Below are 22,390 nucleotides of genomic sequence, written 5' to 3' on the forward strand. Positions count from 1 at the left end.
AAATAATGTACTGATAGTGATGCTTTACCTGTACTCTCTAGATTATTAGGTTCACATATTAAGGAAATATTTTAACAGTTTCGTGTCTAGCACAGCAAAACTTGAGTTGAATGTTTTTGTCATTTTCAGGAGTTCCTATTTAAAGTCTTTAATAAACGTCCTTAATTGTAATGTTATAAGCTGTACATAATTCTTAGAATGTCATGGAAGCAATGCTTCAGTTTTAAGTTCTCTGACATATTTATAACAGATTAATATTATGCACTGTTAGCAGAACAGCTATAACATCAGTTTCCTATACTGGTACTGAATAACTGAGATTAAATCCCAGTGAGTCTAAGTGAAATTCGTTGCAGACAGCTACAAGGGAACGTAATTCATCGTAATGCTCATTGTGACAATGGTACGATACATTGGCTATGATTGCATGGGGAATGTATTTTCACAATGAAACTCAGTCCCAATTGCTGCTAGCTATCAGCAGTTTCCGAATTTTGCTTGATAATTACTATTCACATTCTCAGTTGTCAATCTAGTGAGGGAACATTATTCTATATTCTCTTTTCACATGATTAACTGTATAAAATCGTACGAAAGTATTCCACTGAACATGAGCTGCAATTATAAGCATAAAACATATCCTGCTATATAGCAGTGAAGTATTCATAACGGACATGACTACAGTCTAAAAGAAAAAAAAAATTGAAATTGTACATAATTAAGCATTTAGTTGGATTAATAAATAACATTAATACTAAAAAAGTACGGTACTAATGATGTAAGCCTACATAGCCAAAAATAATTCTCCACTCTTAACACAGCAGAAAAGGAAGAAATCTAATAGGCTTATATTAAAACAATTCAAAAGACCACCAGTACTCAAAAACGGGCACTGGAAGTCCGAATAAAACAAGAAACATGAAACTAGGAAGGATTTATACAGAAAAATATGGAACTAATATAGATATTAAAGTGGAAAGGTTAGGTCCTCCAGTCTGTTTTCTCGATATGTCAAAAGTAGCAAGAAGCAAACCAAATAAATAGACAGACCCATCAATACTTCAAAACCTGGCTTTAGAAACAGTACATTAAACATTCCTACAAGAAGATATTCTGATATCATTGTTGAACAAAGCCTGTAATGCTGATATAATTTGGTGTGATTTGCTGTCTTTCAATTTTTTCTTTGTGTGGAAAGCATACTTTGAAGGAGAAAAGTTATTAATATCTCACTGAAACAATTACTATCCTATATATTATTTTTTAATAAAACAGTTAGTTATACGAAGTGACTGAAAGATTACAATTCAGACTATATCAGACCCAAACAGGAGAACAATTGGAATATCAATTTTTAAAACATCTATAGAAGAACACATTAGAAAAGAAAGTACTGGTAATAACTAATAATAAACAATGAAAACACCTTTTCAGTAACAAGAACATAATCAACTTCAACAAGGCATCATTAGTGTACTTTTCACAGGCTGTTTTGAGAGTTCGTTTCCATGAAATGTCAATCTACTCATCACCTCATATTTCTCTATGCCGAAATCATCAAATTATGAATGAAGACCAGCTGCTTCAGTACTAAGTCATCAGTAACATCAATTAATAAAATATTACTGTGATGTTAGACTTTTAATTGAGGAGAAGCATTAGGAAACATCAACATTTCATGGATCAAATAACTATAGAAGTTTCAGATGTTAGCATTAACGCCATTATCTTTTAAGTATTCCACAGTGGAAATGAAAAGTCAAGAAAGAATATGGGTTGACTACTTTCGTGTTATTTTGAGTTGACTACTTTCGTGTTATTTATTTATGTCCCACAGGTCTCAGACTTAAAAGAAAAATAGTGAGGAAGAGGATATGCTTGATTTTCAAGATAAAATGATTTTCATAAGAATATACATGACGAATTTTTGCTTAATTAAGCTCATTTATAATAAAAATAAATGTTGACACCTCTGTCCAGTGTGGTGATGTTACATTTTTTGAAAGACACTTCTATCAATAATTGTATTTCGGTTTTAACACTCACAAACTTGTCCAGGCTAATAATTTTTCTGTCTGGAAGATGATCACAGGGATTCTCATTTGCACATTTTTTTTAATGGAACACTTGGTAATATTTAAAAACATACAGCTCAGTTTTCACTGTACACTGCAACTTTTATTTACACCGTTGATTGTTTTGTAATATTCAATTCCAATATTTTGTCAGAAAAAGTATGAAAAACGTATTTTAGCCTTTTTGAAACCATTATATTCTTTGAAGAATTGTTGTGTAGAATGGATCCTGTAATGTTGTTCCGTCATCACATGAGTTATATGATAACTGTATTATGAGAAAGAGTCATCAGTGATTTTTTATTTATAAATACTACAGTAACATTGTTAGAAATCAGCGATGTCAGTAGTGGAGTTGAAATGTTTAGATAACGAGTATGTAGCTAAAACTGGTAGTGTCCATTCAGTATAAATTTGTGATGCTTAGACTAGACGGCAGTTCGGAAGGTGGTCGGCTGCTATATGTGCCATAGCATTTCTGGCATGTTACGTCACAAACTTGTACAGCAGAACCAATCGGAATCAGTCTGTAACAAGTACTTCCCGAGTTCGTTTGTTCACGTGTGAGTGTTTCAATACATTGAATAAGTAAAACTAACATTTACTGTGTGTGTGTGAGTGCACATCTTTCCCCTCCTCCAAGAAAAATTGGCTGTCAGATGTTCGTTCTAGTGAAGAAGAAATTAAGTATAAGGCTACATCGGAGCTTTTTATTTTGTAACATGTTATAAAAAGTTACAGTAACTTGTTATGCCATGTTTCATAACAATTTTCATATTACATAACATTTGATGTATTTTGTGATGTTATGTTATTCATTTCTACTTCAAATCATGGCAACAGGTTACTGAGACATGTTACATAACACAGGTTATGTAACTTCAGTTTGGGTGTAGCCTAAAAGTGAACATATTAACAAGCTTCGTTATAGAAATAAATTGTTGAATGTGCTTTTGATAAAGTGAAGGAAACTTACGAAGTTCTTGCAATTCATATTGCATTCTTTAATAGTGTAAATTTCATTTTGCACAAATTTACTGTGCTTATGAACTGATCAAATTGACTGTAATGTAAGGCTTGTTAATTTATTCACTTTAATATCGATATACATATAATTACGAAAATGGGAATGTGAATGGGATACAGCCTTGTAGTTTTTTTCTCTTCAGATTAGTGTGCACGTATAATGTCACTGAAAGTGTGACAGAGTATTTAGTATCACATTAAATGGAAGAAACTATTAGAGAACATGCAGTTACTGTTGTGGTGAAATATTCAATTTCCGTGTGTCTCAGAAAGAAGATAAAGGACATTCAGTCCTTGGAATGTGGTTTGTGTATGAATTGTGGTTCGCAGTAGAATAGATTAACTCTCTTCATTCAGTAATGGAATCAGAATTTCAGGATTATACATTTATATTTTATGTATGGCGTAAATTTTGTAATTTTCTTTCCTAGCTTGTGATTTCATTTATACAGATATTTTGTGAATATTCTTAAAAGTTCATAATATTTTATCATCTACGGTATAGAAATAATCATATTTAGTTTTCATGTCCATATACATACCAGCATTTTAAGTTAAAAAAAAAAATAAATAAATTTTTATTTAGAAAAGATTGACGAATTGGATGTTAAAGGAAACCAGAATAACTTGTGCATAATACTGTTTCATGTTGATGAACTTATTGCATTATATAGATAGTAGAATGCTATGTTAATTTACAGAAGAATGTTATTTCCACAAAACTTACTCCTGCATTCACTATTGTACACATGCACCAGGTGACAAAGCATTATTCTGTACTTTGTATGAAAAATTTACTTCTCATAGTTTCCTATATTGTGGAATTGTGTATATTCACAGCTGCTGTACCAGTGATGGAGTCTCCTCCACAAAATGTAACCGTGCTTGATGGGAAAGATGCAACAATCACTTGTCGAGCTGTTGGTGCACCTACTCCCAATGTCACATGGATTTATCAGGGTATGTACATTTTTACATAGTTATATAGATATTCAAAATACTTCATTTATTACAATCTACATAAATGTTAAATACTACATTATAACATCAAATAATAAAGTGATATTCTAAACATAGATGTACACTAATGTTCATGCTTCTGTTGGTTTCTATGGAGAATGAAAAACAATTAATGGACATAGGAGTACTACGTTTATAAAGATTTTATTAAGTAAAGTGTTTGCGTAGGCTTCCGCGGCTGGTGTACATGTGTGTGGATAAGCTTCAGGGCTTCTACCGCGTTGTCTTGGTGTTATTGGCTGACGTTTCGACTGCTGTGTTGTGGTCATCTTCGGAGCAGTTGTTGGATAAGGAAATAGTCTGCCAGCTCGTATATATACGAGGCCTGTCTAAAAAGTATCCGACCTTAATTTTTCCCGCGTAAAGTTGTGATTCTAAGGCGGCGCCACTGTGCATGGTGGAAGGAGGAACTGTAATGCGCATGCTTGAATTTTTTCACCGCATTCGCTTGTTCCAGTCACTGGCTGGTGGTCGCCAAGTAAGGTGCTGTTCTAGGTGTTTGTCGGATTTAGTTTTCTCGCAAGATGACTGAACGAATTGAGCAAAGATACTGCATCAAATTTTGTCAAAAGCTTGGTGATTCTCAAAGTCAAACAATTCGTAAGATTCACCAGGTGTTTGGGGAAGATGCGATGGGTGTAACACAAATTAAGGAGTGGTTCAACCAATTCAAAGATGGCCGCACATCAGCGGAGAGTGAGCAGCATTGTGGCAGGCCCCAAACTGCTCGGAGTGCAGCTGTTGTTGAGAGGGTGCGAAATTTGGTGATGGCAGATCGTCGTTTGACCGTGCGGGAGATTGCCGAAGAGGTTGGAGTGAGTAAAGATTCTGCACATGCAATTTTGCGTGATGATTTGAACATGAACCGAGTGGCTGCGAAATTCTTGCCCAAGTTGTTGTCCCCGGAACAAAAGGACCTCCGTCGTGATGTTGCACAGGACCTTCTGGACACCGCCAACACTGATCCTGGGTTTCTGAACACCGTGATAACTGGAGATGAGTCATGGGTGTACGGGTACGACCCAGGAACAAAAAGACAGTCGTCGCAATGGAAGCATCCCAAGTCTCCAAGGCCGAAGAAAGCGCGGCAGGTGCGAAGCAAAATCAAGGTGATGCTGACTGTTTTCTTTGATGTCCGTGGAATTGTGCATCACGAATACGCACCGGAAGGACAAATGGTGACAAAGGAGTACTATCACGATGTTCTCCGGCGACTCCGTGATGCAGTTCGGCGCAAAAGACCAGACATGTGGACGGCGAACAACTGGCACTTGCATCACGACAACGCCCCCGCACATTCATCCCAATTGATACACACTTTCTTGGCCAGACATGGAATTACAACCGTTCACCAACCTCCCTACTCTCCAGACCTGGCTCCTTGCGACTTCTGGTTGTTTCCAAAATTGAAGACACCACTGAAAGGATCCCATTTTGAGAGTAGAGAAGAGATAATGCGGAATGCGACGACGGAGCTGAACACCATTCCAAAAGAAGACTTCCAGAGGTGTTTCCGGCAGTGGAAGGATCGGTGGGCTAAGTGTGTGCAAGCACAAGGGGCCTACTTTGAAGGGGATTAGGGTCCCAACCCCGTCAGGTATTTGAAATATTTTTTCTGGCTAAAGGTCGGATACTTTTTAGACAGACCTCGTATAGTAGTCTCGATGGGGGGGGGGGGGAGTACTTGCTGTGATAGGTCGTAGGTTCTCCTTCTGGCATCTGATTGGTCCTACGTTGTCCAAGGAGAACCTACGACCTATCACAGCAAGTACTCCCCCCCATCGAGACTACTACAGCTCGTATGAGCTGGCAGACTATTTCAATATCCAACAACTGCTCCGAAGATGACCACAACACAGCGGTCGAAACGTCAGCCAATAACACCAAGACAACGCGGTAGAAGCCCTGAAGCTTATCCACACGCCATTTTACTAAGTAGCTTATCTACACAATAAAAATTCACCACAGTGGACATACATGCAAGTGAACTATAACAATGTTAATTATGTTAATCATCGTTTATTTCTAAAAAGAATTGTTACCAATAAGAAGTTATTAATAGGTACATAACTCAAAAGATACTTTGTATTATTCTATTTACCATCTTTTCAGAGCCTTAAACTACCTCTGGCTTTATCTGCAGTTACCTCTAAACGTCTTTTACAGGAGAGCTTTTAGTCTAGAAACATTTCCAGATTTGAATAATTTCGAGGGAAAAATTGTTCCGGAGCCGGGTATCGAACCAAAGGTACGTTAAACCAAAGGTCCCAGGTTCGATACCCGGCTCCGGAACAATTTTTCCCTCGAAATTATTCAAATCAACTTTACAGGGAGTTATACCTGAAAATCTTGATTTGCATTTCCAGATTTATTATTTATTTTTTATTATTTAAATTTAAATATATAGAATACAGAATATAATTACAACAGTACAAATAGAAATAAAATAATGCAATCAATATAAAAAAGAAGATAGAGTAAATTAACAAAATTTGAGAACTGAATGAGGAGCTCTTGTGTTCGGTCGCAGTTCGGATATATATATTCATATATTCTGGGTTTTCTGATTCTATGACAAGGTTGTCCTCTACATTTAAATTTATGTCTGGAAGCTTATGGGCAAGGGAGAATATTTGACAAAATGTTTTTTCGCCACTGACCATCATCATATATATATATATATATATATATATATATATATATATATATATATATATATAGGAGGACAAAACCAACTGTGGTAACTTTCGAGGAATATCACTTTTGTTGACGTCGTACAAAATTTTGTCCAATATTCTTTTGAGAAGATTAACTCCGTACGTAAATGAAATTATTGGGGATCATCAGTGCGGTTTTCGGCGTAATAGATCGACTATTGATCAGATTTTTTGTATTCGACAGATAATGGAGAAAAAATGGGAGTATAAGGGTCCAGTACATTAGTTATTCATAGATTTCAAAAAGGCATATGACTCGGTTAAGGAGGAAGTATTATATGATATTCTTATTGAATTTGGTATTCCCAAGAAACTAGTTCGATTAATTAAAATGTGTCTCAGTGAAACTTACAGCAGAGTCCGTATAGGTCAGTTTCTATCTGATGCTTTTCCAGTTCACTGCGGGCTAAAGCGGGGAGATGCACTATCACCTTTACTTTTTAACTTCGCTCTAGAATATGCCATTAGGAAAGTTCAGGATAAAAGGCAGGGTTTGGAATTAAAACGGGTTACATCGGCTTCTTGTCTATGCAGATGACGTGAATATGTTAGGAGAAAATACACAAACGATTAGGGAAAACACGGAAATTTTACTTGAAGCAAGTAAAGAGATAGGGTTGGAAGTAAATCCCGAAAAGAAAGTATATGATTATGTCTCGTGACCGGAATATTCTACGAAATGGAAATATAAAAATTGGAGATTTATCCTTCGAAGAGGTGGAAAAATTCAAATATCTTGGAGCAACAGTAACAAATATAAATGACACTCGGGAGGAAATTAAACGCAGAATAAATATGGGAAATGCGTGTTATTATTCGGTTGAGAGGCTCTTATCATCCAGTCTGCTGTCCAAAAATCTGAAAGTTAGAATTTATAAAACAGTTATATTACCGGTTGTTCTGTATGGTTGTGAAACTTGGACTCTCACTCTGAGAGAGGAACATAGGTTAAGGGTGTTTGAGATTAAGGTTCTTAGGAAAATATTTGGGGCTAAGCGGGATGAAGTTACAGGAGAATGGAGAAAGTTACACAACACAGAACTGCACGCATTGTATTCTTCACCTGACATAATTAGGAACTTAAAATCCAGATGTTTGAGATGGGCAGGGCATGTAGCACGTATGGGCGAATTCAGAAATGCATATAGAGTGTTAGTTGGGAGACCGGAGGGAAAAAGACCTTTAGGGAGGCCGAGACGTAGATGGGAGGATAATATTAAAATGGATTTGAGGGAGGTGGGGTATGATGATAGAGACTGGATTAATCTTGCACAGGATAGGGACCGATGGTGGGCTTATGTGAGAGCGGCAATGAACCTTTGGGTTCCTTAAAAGCCATATGTAAGTAAGTATATATATATATATATATATATATATATATATATATATATATATACCGGTATATAATTAGAGTGTAGGTTGGTACCACATGAATAAATACAGTGCTTTGAAGAATCCAGCAATATTCCTGCAAATCTTTTTTTGGAAAATTAGAAGATGAATGGCTTTGTGTGAAGTATCTTAAGCATTATTTAATAAAATAAATAAATGATTGATTGATTGATTGATTGATTGATTGATTGATTGATTGATTGATTGATTGATTGATTGATAGAATGAATGAATAAATTAATGAAAAAATAAATATATATCACCAATTCTGTATGTGTCAGTCGACAGATTAATTCCAATCAAGGACATTATGTTATACTTAAGACTATTATTGTGCTGTTTTATGCTGTTAGATTAGCACAAATACTAACAGTAGGAGCTTATTGTGTTGTCATAGCTTTAGGTGTTGCCTATGATAAACACTGATAATATAAACATGTCTCTTCACTTTTGAGTTTTCAGATACGAAATGTTTATGTTTATTTTCCATTGCATCCATTGTTCATATCTGCAGTGCTCGGGAAAAGTGACACAAGTCAGTTTCCACAAACCTTTTTTGATAATTTATTGACAACTTACAGAAGATCTGCTAGCTTGGGAAAAAATACATTAGTATTTCTCCCATTACAATAATTCATACAGAAAAAAATCAAATCGACATAAACCAGCGTAAGTTGTCAATAAATTATCAAAAAAGGTTTCTGGAAACTGACTTGTGTCAATTTTCCCGAGCACTGCAGATATATTCTTTTAAAATGGTGTGAATGACTTCATGTCAAGCACAGTAAGAAGGCTGGCACGAATTCTGAGCTTAGTTATACTGATTTAATTTTCGTGACTTCCTAAGTACCTTTGGTATGAGCACAAAATTAAACTCACCAGTGCTACTTGCCATAGCAGTATTTGAAAATTTTACGGAATAGTTTATATGTATAAAAAAAGAAATACGCATTTTGGATATGAATCAAATTTTATTATTCTACATTTTCTCTGAAACTTTGAAAGGATTATTCCTTGCATCTGGTTTGAAAGCCAAATATATTTATTATTTTGGAATATATTTTAAGTATTGTTATATACGTCTAATGTCATAAAAGCTAGCTAGCACAATTATTTTGTGTGTTAGATGGTTGAATAGATTAAAGAGAATGGTGAATTTAATGTATTATTTTGTTTTGACTTATTTAGTGATATTATTTTGTTTTGAATTACTTTAGTCAACATCCAACATAGTTGTTGGTGATGAAACACACAAGACAGTTTCAAACATGCAGTGTTGTTTGATTTCATAGTGGAAAAATTAGCATTGTGTTGGAAAAATTGTTTTGTAAAATCAGAGAAACTGCATGTAATGTGCGCATTATTATTCATCTAGTGTAATACACTCTAAGTGAAAGATATTTGTGTGTTTAGAGCCATTATTTTTTTCAAGGTTCAAAGTAAACATTACAAATGTAGATACTCAAAATAAGGCTTATCAATAGTGAGTAGATGCTTATGTCGAAGTGTAAAAAAGCTTCATAGAATGTAGAAAAAACTGCACAAAGAAGCAAATGCACTCTACTGAGCACGTAGTTATATAATACAGAGTGGCACACGAAATGTCATACCATTTAATTATCTCATTAAAATTTTAATATTGTAGTTTCGATGTTTCAAACTACGCTAGTGGATGCCGAAATTCATGGAAAATCCGATAGTTAGCATCACAATTCGGATGTAACCATAGCTACGATCACAAACATCAATTTGTGAAATGGCGAACAACGGCGATTGACTGTTGAACACAAGGTGAAAGTTGTTTCTGTTTTTCACTGAAACGAAGAGTGTTGTGAGGACTCAGAGACGTTTTCGTGCTCTCTTTAATACAAGATGGGTTCCTAGCAAGCAGACAATTTACAGATTGTCCCAACAGTTTGAAAGTAACGGTTCTGTGTTGGAAAAAAAAGCGGCCGCGACGCGCTAGTGTCCCTACGCCTGAAAACATCGAAGTGGTTCGCGTGTGTTTGACACAAAGTCCCTCTAAATCAACAAGGAGGGCTTCTGCCGAGTTGGGAATCGGTCGTCGGTCAGTGCAAAGGATAATGCGTTCAGATCTTCAATTGTATCCCTACAAAATTACCGTTCTGCATAAACTTACAGAGAGAGATAAGGAGCGGAGGCTACAATTTGCGTTGTGGGCAATGGACGAAGAGGCTGTGCTCCACAACACATGGTTTACAGACGAGGCCTACTTTCATGTGAACAGTGTTGTGAATAAACAAAACGCTCGATTCTGGGCGAGAGAACCTCCCCGCATACTGCATGAAAAAGAAATGTTTGGGGCAAAAGTTTCTGTATGGGCTGCAAAATGTGGCTGCCTCATAGTCCGGACATTAATCTGTGCGATTTCTTTTTATGGGGATTCGTAAAAGAGAAAGTGTACCAAAGGAGGCCAGAAAATGTGGTGTAGCTTAGAGCCCTTCTAATGGAGTTGTGCCATGCGCTATCTGAAGACTTGGTGACGAATGTAATAATAATAATAATAATAATAATAATAATAATAATAATAATAATAATAATAATGATGATTTATTTAACATGGCAGAGTTAAGGCCATACGGCCTTCTCTAACACTCAACCAGGAGTAAAAACTGCGTTACAAAAACTCTACAAATTTACAAAGTACACTACAATTTTACACACAAAACTGAATAAGATAATAATAATAAAAATAATGTAAGGGTTCATCTTCAAGAGGTTGTGAGGCAAAACAGCGGTCATATGGAACATGTTCTGCATTAGAGATAAAATTCCAAATCCTAATTATTAATTCTGTATAATATTGTAAAATATTACAAATATTGTAATATTGGAGAAAGTTACACAACACAGAACTGCACGCATTGTATTCTTCACCTGACATAATTAGGAACATTAAATCCAGACGTTTGAGATGGGCAGGGCATGTAGCACATATGGGCGAATCCAGAAATGCATATAGAGTGTTAGTTGGGAGACCGGAGGGAAAAAGACCTTTAGGGAGGCCAAGACGTAGATGGGAGGATAATATTAAAATGGATTTGAGGGAGGTGGGGTATGATGATAGAGACTGGATTAATCTTGCACAGGATAGGGACCGCTGGCGGGCTTATGTGAGGGCGGCAATGAACCTTCGGGTTTCTTAAAAGCCGTTTGTAAGTAAGTATAATATTGTAAAGCCTTAATACAAATCAATACGTGTTATGTGTAAAATAAATGGTGTGACATTTCGTGTGCCACCCTGTATGTTTCATGTTTAGAAGAATACACAACCTCCATTATTAAAGCAATGTACTGCGGGGTTTTGAGGTATTTATCATCTGCAGCAGAGTAGAGGCTTTAGCATGGATTTTTTCAGACAACAAAGCAGTGGAGGCGTCAGGGCGTGTGCAAGTGCTCGAGCAAGGGGATCTTCTGTTAGCTGCAGTGAGAGAGAACGATGCTGGTCACTACACTTGCATTCGCGCTAATGAGGCAGGCGAGGTGCAAGCCTCAGCCTTCTTGACTGTCTTAGGTGAGGGAAACTCAACCAGATGCACAAGCTTCCTTTGATGTGTTTATTTTACACTCAAAGATAATCATTGTACCTATGTGTGATTTGAAACAGTTTCGTGGTTTTGCTGATAAGAAGAGCAATTATCTTTACAAGATGTTAGATGCAGTTTAGTATTTGTTATAATGTGATGAAACTGAAGAGTTGTGTTCAATGATACTAGGTCGTCTCTGAAGTCTTTCTGTATAAATGTTCTACTTATTTGTCTTTGAGTTGCAATGCAACAGGAGATTTGTTCATATCTGCTGTTGACATTGTTATGAAACACATTTCCAGAAGTATATATATTATTAAATTTTCTGATGTATAGTACCTATTATCTTTAGTTTGTTATTGGAAATTTGCAATGACACAGTCACAATTGTAGTGTTCCTGTGATTATTTAAAAAAAAAAAGAAAAGGCATCAATACAAAACCAGTAGCTGAAGAAATATGTGAAGTAAAAGCTGCAGGAATGGCCAGTAGTAGGATGGCATCAAACTGGTTTAAGCAGTTCAATGATGCAGACCTAAGCCTTGAATACAAACTCACTCAAAAAGACCACCTTTCCTATAAGGCCATGGTCTGTCACTTTTTGTGGTTATGTCTAAATAATGACAATTTTATCCATAAGAATTGACTGAAGCATAGTTATGGAAAAAAACTTCCGAGATGACCTATGTTATATTATTATTACACTCAAAATCATACTGTAAAGACCCTGTTGGTCTCCTGGAGAAATGAGTGAAAGCATTTAAATATTGTCATAGTCAGTGAGGGAAGTGAGACGGTATGCACCAGTATGGAATACCACCACTGGTTTCTATTGCCAGAAAACATACCGTTAGTGAAAAATGACATACTGTCACTGAAAAAAGTAATCCATAAAAATTTGTTTATATATTTCTTCACAGCAAAGCGTACTACATGTTTGTTTCGTAAATGTAAACCACAGCCTTCTGAAACTGTATTCAACGTGTATTTAGACACGTTTATTTGATAAGTCAACCCCTGGGATGCTTACAATGGTAGTATTTCAAGTATAGAAGGCTGTGGTCTGTAGCTTGTCGTGGTCATTGTTGCCAATTTAGTGACTGTCATTTTTGTTGTTGTTGCACTTTTTATTAATAATTAAGTAAGGCACTTTGAAGCTTTAACATTATTTTAAATGATAAGTCTCAGTGGACATTGCAATATAATCTAGTAAATAACTGAAGTAACTTGAAATTATTTTATTAAGAAATTTAATGTGTTGCGTAAGCTTCAAAGATTCGCGTTACTGACTGCACAAAACAATTTATTGTATACATCATGTACGTGTATGTTGTAAGGAAGGGAGTATGCCTTTTTTAAATCAGGTTATGCCAGGGGAAAATCTTGGGGTAGCATACCGCCTCTGATTTTTTTTCCACTTCCCTCACTGGTCATAGTTATAACAGCTTTCTGCTCTGAAAACAAGTATTAGTAAAAAAAATGATTGTCTAGCTAAAATCAAATTAATCCATGCTTGTGTCATCATAAAATCATACTCGCGTCAATTTTTGCCTCTGTATGATTACAGTTTCATGAATAATGCGTGATAACAGCTGATATATTTTTCATTTTAATTCCATTATAGTTTTCATAATTTGTGTCCATAACCTATAATTTGTACCTGCATTCTGTCTACACTGAAATCCTGCTGTTAGTATTGAAATACGAAGAAATTGATGCGATAATTGTTTGTGACATTGTCACTTCAGTTCGTTATTTTAAAAAATGTGACTTTGATGTGGATTCTACGTACAAATAGTTTATATGACAGCTTGTTTGTTTGTTAATAGCACAAATATGTTTTAATTGCTTTTAAGTTAAGTCTTGACTTCAGTCATTACATAAGTATTTAATTTTTGCAGTACATGGAGGAATATTTGATATTTGGTTTTACGTTTCTTTTGAATAAAGCTTGAAATATCTTTTGCTTCCTGCTTTTAATCTTTACTACTAACATATATTACTAACAACATTATTACTTGCTGCATAGCATACAGAATGCTATTTCCAACCTTTGTTTAGTTTGGTTGCTTTTGGATTTCGCATGAATATATATGTAATGATACACACATCGCTTATATGCACAAATACATATAAAAAATGTTATGTAAGTGTTTATAAAATCATAGATTTTTAAGACAGTAACACAAGTTCTATTAACATTTGTTGAACCAGTGAGAACCCAGATCATCCAGCCACCAGTTGACACTCGTGTTTTGTTGGGTCATACTGCAACACTGCAATGTAAAGTTTCCAGTGATCAGACCGTTCCATATGACATTGCTTGGTTCCATAACAATGAGTGAGTACAAATGAACAACACTTTCATTACTTCTGGATATAATTTATTGTTTCTAATTATATAGGAACCTAATAATGATAATGATGATTGCTTAACGAATTCAAGTCAGTAGAGTAACTGGCTGTGGTCTGGAAGGGTGTTGATGTTATGAAATAATTTTAATCTAGATTTCTGAAACGTATATTTTCTTCCAGTTTAACGTTAATATAAGTTAACTTCTAGAAAAAATATCAACATAAGCCTCGAAACCTAAAAACACAATAGGAGTCACATAAACCATATTAGAATTTAAAAGTCTTGCTGAATTCAGATAAGTTTTGTGAAATGATATCAAATAATCAGTATTATATTTTCAGTCAAACCAGCCTCATGGTCTAGTGGTCAGAGCTTCTGGTTATAGTTCATGAGGTCCCAGGTTCGATTCCCGGTTAGAGCACAGGAATTTTTCCTTAAAGGGGATTATTCCTGTGTTCGTCCATGGTCTGGAGAATTTTCAGTCTATTCGCTGTTTTGTCTGCCATGTAACACCGGGATGAGAAGGCCTCACCGTCTGGATACTCTCAATGTACATCCTTTTACAAAACGCCTCTCACCATGGCGAATAGACTGAGAATTCTCTTCATTTTTCACTTCGTACTGTCTTCCAACACATCGAACATTATACTGAACTACTTTAATCTTCAATTTTATAATAACTTTTAAATGGTTTTAACTCTACAATTTAGGCACACAGCAAGCGCCTCAACAATTATGTTCAGTTAAAGATTCTCGATTCTATATGTTAATTTTAGTTTTAAGGCCATGGACGCCATTCAACATTTCATGTAAATGCATGCATGGGCAGATTAATTACTAGTGTACAAATGTTTTTTAAATTCCCGATTTTGTATATTAACTTTAATTTTAAGGCCATGGACGCCATTCAACATTTCATGTAAATGCATGCATGGGCAGATTAATTACTAGTGTACAAATGTTTTTTAAATTCCCGATTTTGTATATTAACTTTAATTTTAAGGCCATGGACGCCATTCAACATTTCATGTAAATGCATGCATGGGCAGATTAATTACTAGTGTACAAATGTTTTTTAAATTCCCGATTTTGTATATTAACTTTAATTTTAAGGCCATGGACGCCATTCAACATTTCATGTAAATGCATGCATGGGCAATTAATTACTAGTGTACAAATGTTTTTTAAATTCCCGATTTTGTATATTAACTTTAATTTTAAGGCCATGGACGCCACTCAACATTTCATGTAAATGCATGCATGGGCAATTAATTACTAGTGTACAAATGTTTTTTAAATTCCCGATTTTGTATATTAACTTTAATTTTAAGGCCATGGACGCCACTCAACATTTCATGTAAATTCATGCATGGGCAGATTAATTACCAGTGTACAAATGTGTTTGTCAAATGTTTCACCCAGTTCTAATAATTGTTTGTCAGGAAACTCACCTGAGGATGACTTACGAATAAGTCGAAAATATTCGTGATAATTTAACAACTGTACTTTGATGTAACAGAATCTAATTTCTGCCATCTTATAATATGATAAGTGTTTGACTGAAAATATAATACTGATTATTTGATATCATATTAGAATTGCCAATAAAACCAGCACAAATACAACTGCCAGAAATTTTCACAGACTTGAGAGAAAAATTAGTAAAAGAGGAAACTGGAAAAGATGTTTTGATACTTCTAGCATTAGAAACCATCAATACTAAGTTCCCAAAAGACATTGTCTTCACTTTGGATATTGCGTTAATGAACAGCTGTGTTCACTTGAAAAGAACAGTTGAATTGCCAGTTGCCATCCTCGTGAATGCCTGTGTGGTCACATGACATGATAGATAAGGTTGCTTACAGACCGATTATTTAGTCCTGACAGCTCGGTGACGCGAAAGAGGGGAAGCAATAGGAGTAGTGGGGAGAGCTCCAGAGTAGAGATAAGGACGAACGGTCGGTAAAGAAATGCAGTACAGTTAACTGTACTAGAAACATACCGCTCTACCACACGCATGACAACTGATTGCTCTGAAGGCAAGCGAATGACTAACCCAAACACCCCTTGGCGTAACTAAATGGACTCGCCTGACCAAGGCGCACATTGCTGGCGACTGTCAGGACTAAATAATCGTACTGTACTCACTGTGCTTCATCAGCTAGTGAGCATTATTTATTAAAGGCTGAAGATGACTCAATTTTTCGATTATCTTTTATTCAAGTTCTAATTTTGAAAGCTTACAGCTATTATGGACAGATTTTTTTTTTATCTGCTATGGAGATCTAACAATGTGGTCCACATCTGTGGCATAACGATTAACGCGTCTGGCAGCGAAACCAGGTGGCCTGGGTTCGATTCCTGGTCAGGACAAGTTATCCAGTTATGGTTTTTTCCGGGGTTTTCCTTCAACCCAATGTGAGCAAATGCTGGGTAACTTTCGGTGCTGGACCCCAGACTCATTTCACCGGCATTATCACCATCTCATTCAGATGCTAAGATGTTGATAAAGCGTCGTAAAATAGCCTACTAAAATAAATAAACTATAGTCCCGTCGCTCTAATTTCCGGCAGCCAATCGTGTTGCAGGTCGGCTACATATAAACGTGTGCATCTTGTGATTCGCTGATGAAGACTTTATTAATTTCTTAAGGCTCGATATATACTTAATATAATCGCCCGCCATTTTGGCTCTTTCGTTGGCGTTCGCAGAAAGCACACGAGGACGTTATTTTCCGCTCAATTATTTGCTCAATTACAGTGTGTTTGATTTATTATCATAGGAGCTACGACATGATAATGTTTAACGGTGTGGCAAATAGATCCCTCGTATGGTAGCTCAGCAACGAAAGAACAAAAATGGCAAATGATGCTATCTACCTAGACTTTATAGAGCCTTCACTTCCCAAGACGTAAGCAAAGAGGAGGAGTCATGCCGGGAATAACAGCGTCGCGACTATAACAATGTGAGCAGCTTGATGGTAGGTTTCGACTTGAGCTCATTAACAGTTTTTTGTAAGAAAGGAAGTAAGTTTTCATAAACACCATACAAATAAAAGAGTTGTACATTTATGTCTCTGTATTTGTTCCATTTGCTTCGAGTGTGAGGTTGTGGCACCTTGTTTCATTAGGATGCTGAAGACTACTGACAGCCATCGCATCTCCATCCAAAGTGACGGGACATTGGAGATTCAGGCTGTGCGAGCAGCTGACGTTGGAGATTACACCTGTGCAGTGTCATCTCCAGGGGGAAATGAAACTCGTTCAGCTCGACTTAGCGTTATTGAGCTTCCATTCTCTCCAGTGAATGTGCATGCTGAACGCCTGGAGTCTCTCTCTCAGAGAGCTGTGAATGTGAGCTGGACACCTGGCTTTGATGGAAACAGCCCCACCCTGAAGTTCATAGTGCAACGCAGGGAGGTGTCTGATTTAGGTAAGGAAAACAAAACTGTTGTAAATATTATTGCGTAAAGAATTGATCTGGACCTGATATGTAGCATGTTTCATATTTTATGTATATTCATTATAAATAAAGGCTTATTTTTATCGTAAAATGGTTATATGAATGTATGCTTTTTATATAATTTATTTTTGTGATGTAGTCTTAATATTTTGTTAAGATTCTCATGACCTCTTTTGTCAGAGTTTATAAGATGTTGATTGTGCATACTATTCCTTACAATTTAGTTTCACTATTTTCTTTTATAAAAATTAACATTTGATAAAATTAGTTTTTTAAGTTCCTTTTTTGATATTTATATATAAACGTACAGAAATATAGAGGTTCTTATGGAACGAGGCATGGAGCATCTGTAAGCACTTCAGCCCAAGAAGGCTTTTTGTGCACTGTGATGGAATAATTTGCTTGTCGACTGTGCTGCCTGGCTAAGCCAGCTCCACCATCTGCCACACTACACATTTCTGTCCGTACCTCTGATGCTGATTTGCTGTTTCTCATAGATTTATGTATTTGTGAGTTGTCATATTCCCATCAAGCAAACCAGAAACTAGAGGGCTTCGGTGCCTCATGTACAGAACTATGAATCATGTAAAACTCACTGCCACTGCCATCTTTCTGCATCAAAGTCAAGGCCATCTAGATTTGAAGAATAATAATAGACTGTCCCTTCAATTTTTTTTTTTTTTTTTTTTTTTTTTTTTTTTTTTTTTTTTTTTAGAGGAGGTTCCAGTACTGGTAAATAAATACATTTCATAAATATCTTATGAACGAATAACCCAGGCACTGGGACTATTCAACAGCATTTTCATAAAATTCATGAGAGACACTGAGAATTCTGTTGTGAAATAAGAACCACTTTTTTTGAAGATGCATAAAAGTTGCTTAATTGTTGGTGGAATAAATTTACCTTCTTTCCTGAAGTTAAGTTTTTTTTATTATAATTTTGATAACAACGGAAGACTTGATTACAGTTACGTCCTCACCTTCTGTTTTGATTATGTGACATCATGAAAAAACAGCGATGTTGCATTAGTAAAATTTACCACAGCAATGTGCAAGGATCATTAAACCATATTAATAATTAACAATGACTAGTTCGATTAATTAAAATGTGTCTTAGTGAAACTTACAGCAGAGTCCGTATAGGTCAGTTTCTATCTGATGCTTTTCCAATTCACTGCGGGCTAAAGCAGGGAGATGCACTATCACCTTTACTTTTTAACTTCACTCTAGAATATGCCATTAGGAAAGTTCAGGATAACAGAGAGGGTTTGGAATTGAATGGGTTACATCAGCTTCTTGTCTATGCGGATGACGTGAATATGTTAGGAGAAAATCCACAAACGATTAGGGAAAACGCAGAAATTCTACTTGAAGCAAGTAAAGAGATAGGGTTGGAAGTAAATCCCGAAAAGACTAAGTATATGATTATGTCTCGTGACCAGAATATTGTACGAAATGGAACTATAAAAGTTGGAGGTTTATCCTTCGAAGAGGTGGAAAAATTCAAATATCTTGGAGCAACAGTAACAAATGTAAATGACACTCGGGAAGAAATTAAATGCAGAATAAATATAGGAAATGCGTGTTATTATTCGGTTGAGAAGCTCTTGTCATCTAGTCTGCTGTCGAAAAATCTGAAAGTTAGAATTTATAAAACAGTTATATTGCCGGTTGTTCTGTATGGCTGTGAAACTTGGACTCTCACGTTGACAGAGGAACAGAGATTGAGGGTTTTTGAGAATAAGGGTCTTAGGAAAATATTTGGGGCTAAGAGGGATGAAGTTACAGGAGAATGGAGAAAGTTACACAACGCAGAGCTGCACGCATTGTATCCTTCACCTGACATAATTAGGAACATTAAATCCAGACGTTTGAGATGGGCAGGGCATGTAGCACGTGTGGGCGAATCCAGAAATGCATATAGAGTATTAGTTGGGAGGCCAGAGGGGAAAAGACCTTTGGGGAGGCCGAGACGTAGATGGGAAGATAATATTAAGATGGATTTGAGGGAGGTGGGATATGATGGTAGGGACTGGATTAATCTTGCTCAGGATAGGGACCAATGGCGGGCTTATGTGAGGGCGGCAATGAACCTGCGGGTTCCTTAAAAGCCAGTAAGTAAGTAAGTAATAATTAATGATGAAAATCCGGGGATATCTGGGAAAATATTATTAAATCCATTTTTGGGACGAATTTTGTCCGAGACAGAAAGCAAAATTCGGGAACTCTCCCCGGGAAACGGGGACATCTGGTAACCTTAGTCTATATTAACATTTCCATTCTGATTCTCTCCTCTCTCTACTTGTGTGTTATGTTTAAATAGTGACATATCTTACTTCTTACACTGTGTTGAAAATATTGGACACTCACTTTTAAATGTAAATTATAGCCTCACCATTCAGCAGATGACTCAAGTATCAGTTTTCTATCTGGAAATTCAATCTTAGCATGTAATAATTTGTGGTGAATAAAACCGATGTTGGCATTAATTTTCTCGGAGTACTCCGTTTCCTTCGACATAATTTGACAGTTTTATTACTTGTGCAGAAAGCAGCGGGAAACTACGGTCTCATTAGTTCAATTCTATGAGTTCATATGGTGTATCAACTGTAAAGGAAGTAATTGTAGAGATAGTTGAAAGTTTGTCTTTACGTCTTAATTTTTATGCGTGAATGATGAGGCAAATGTCGAATTACTATGTTGGCAGGTCCTATTGCTGACCCTTTGCCTAACTGGGTGACGGAGTTGAGTAATGTGTCAGCTCAACAACGGTGGGTCCTTCTAACCAATCTGAAAGCTGCAACATCATATCAGTTCCGTGTGAGTGCTGTGAACAGCGTGGGCGAAGGCTCGCCTTCTGAACCAAGCAATGTTGTCAGCTTACCTCAAGAAGGTATGGTGGAAAGAATTTTATATCGCTCTACCTTCCTTGGAAATTTATTTTCTTGTATTGCAAGTATTTGTTTTTCTCTTCCAGCTCCTTCTGGTCCTCCAGTGGGGTTTATTGGAACAGCAAGGTCACCTTCTGAAATTATAACCCAATGGCAGCCACCACTAGAGGAGCACAGAAATGGTCAGATCTTGGGATATGTCATACGTTACCGCCTGTATGGCTATATTGAAAGTCCGTGGACAAGTAGAAACATCACAAATGAGGTATAGTATTTCATTTTTTCATTTCATTTATTGTATTCCATAGATCTTACATTAGCACTGAACCTTTAAGATATGGAACAATTCAAGATTTTACAAGATTACACTTTTTGGCGAGATGAAGTACACAGTAACATTACAGTAAATAAAATTCCACCCCCATCTACTGTCTTCCTCCAACGAGTTTAACGCTGGGACCCGAGGTATTCTTGCCATCGGTGCGGGGGGGTTGCAGGTAGATTCTTTTGTTGCTACAGCCAATCCGAGCCGAGCGGAGTGGGAAGTATTAATCGTCCAAAAATATGCAGTCTTCAGTTTGTAGTAGTGTGTGAATATTTCATATACATATTGCTTACCTAGGCGTATATGGTTTTGTTATTAATATATTAAATATTTTGTTGCAATTTTTGCTCAAACATCTCCCTGATGTTAGCTATGTTAATATTATATGAATTACTCATATTAAATATTTCACTGTTGCAAGTCATTTTTAAGGAAACATGCTGTGGAAAAGTTTTTGGTTTTATTGTATTGGAATTTTAGAATATGTGTGATTGGTATCGTGAAAAACAGATTCCGATAATGTCACGCAAAAATCATTTGTTGATGATATCTTAAAATACAAATCAAGTAGTTATACTTCTCAAGTGAGTTCAGCAGTACAGTGTTTTTAAATTGATTACTTTACAAATTTAATTCAATTCTACTAATCACTAAATTTTATAGTATGATTCTTCTTTTCATTTATATTATTATAATTTTATTATGATTTTTCTTTTTATTTATTTTATTGTATTTGTATTTCTGGAGGTATGATGGCCTTAACTTCACAAGAATAAATAAATAAAAAAGTACATAAATATATAATAAATAAATAAAATAAATAAATAAATAAAATTTTCTACAATACTTTCCTTCTCTGAACACGTAAGTACGAATGGTTGTATATCTCGTCAAAAATACGTTAGAAAACTAATAGGCATACTGCTCTCGTAAATTTGGCGAATGTTTTCAGTATGATTGTACTTCCTTCCAGACTGCCGCTGTCACTGTCCCCTCCCACTCCAGTACCGTGCTAGACTAGTCGGAACCGCATTCCTCTCAGCACTAAACTCTTCAGAGGATGACAGTAGGTCATGAAGGAATTTGTAGTGGACAAAGCAGGCACTAGGGGTTTTTCTCGGGGTTCTCCCATTTCTCCTCACCATTATCAGGTCCATGTATTGACATCAGCCTTATCATATCAAACTTTCATAAATTTCATGTTCCTCCCCCTTCTCCCCCCTTAATATTTCATGCTGAATAATCCAACCAGCCAAGAATTTATTACTATTGTTGTTGTTGTTGTTGTTTAGTCATCTGTCCGAAGACAGGTCTGAACCTCACAAGTGATACCAACAAGGCACCACTTATGAGGCAACTAGACCTGGAGATAATGGGGTAGGGTGGCCAGTTCCTTTCTCCTTCTTACGATTGTTATAATTTGATATTTAGTTTTATTTTTAAGATTGCAACTTCCGGAATATTTTATAACTGATTTCTGTTTTATTTAACCCTCAATATCTAATTTCTGTGTTTCTGTATTCTTGGTAAATGTCATGAGTACTTGGCAGTATCTTATGTTGTTTGCTGTTTGCTGTCC

General features: G+C 36.0%; 1 protein-coding gene across 4 annotated transcripts in view; it reads left to right on the forward strand.

Moving 5' to 3' along the window:
• The window catches only part of sdk (sidekick cell adhesion molecule), a 460,070-nt gene that overhangs the window by 382,792 nt on the left and 54,888 nt on the right, over positions 1 to 22,390 (forward strand). For 3 of the 4 annotated variants that reach the window (XM_069838943.1, XM_069838942.1, XM_069838945.1), the window contains 6 exons: positions 3,942 to 4,061; positions 11,610 to 11,765; positions 13,992 to 14,118; positions 17,264 to 17,565; positions 20,303 to 20,488; positions 20,573 to 20,751. In XM_069838943.1, coding sequence (XP_069695044.1) covers positions 3,942 to 4,061; positions 11,610 to 11,765; positions 13,992 to 14,118; positions 17,264 to 17,565; positions 20,303 to 20,488; positions 20,573 to 20,751 — 1,070 coding nt within the window. The remainder of the gene's footprint in view (positions 1 to 3,941; positions 4,062 to 11,609; positions 11,766 to 13,991; positions 14,119 to 17,263; positions 17,566 to 20,302; positions 20,489 to 20,572; positions 20,752 to 22,390) is intronic. The other variant, XM_069838944.1, reaches the window with a different exon arrangement.

The sequence above is a fragment of the Periplaneta americana genome, chromosome 11, assembly GCF_040183065.1.
Source record: "Periplaneta americana isolate PAMFEO1 chromosome 11, P.americana_PAMFEO1_priV1, whole genome shotgun sequence".
Lineage (NCBI taxonomy): Eukaryota > Metazoa > Arthropoda > Insecta > Blattodea > Blattidae > Periplaneta > Periplaneta americana.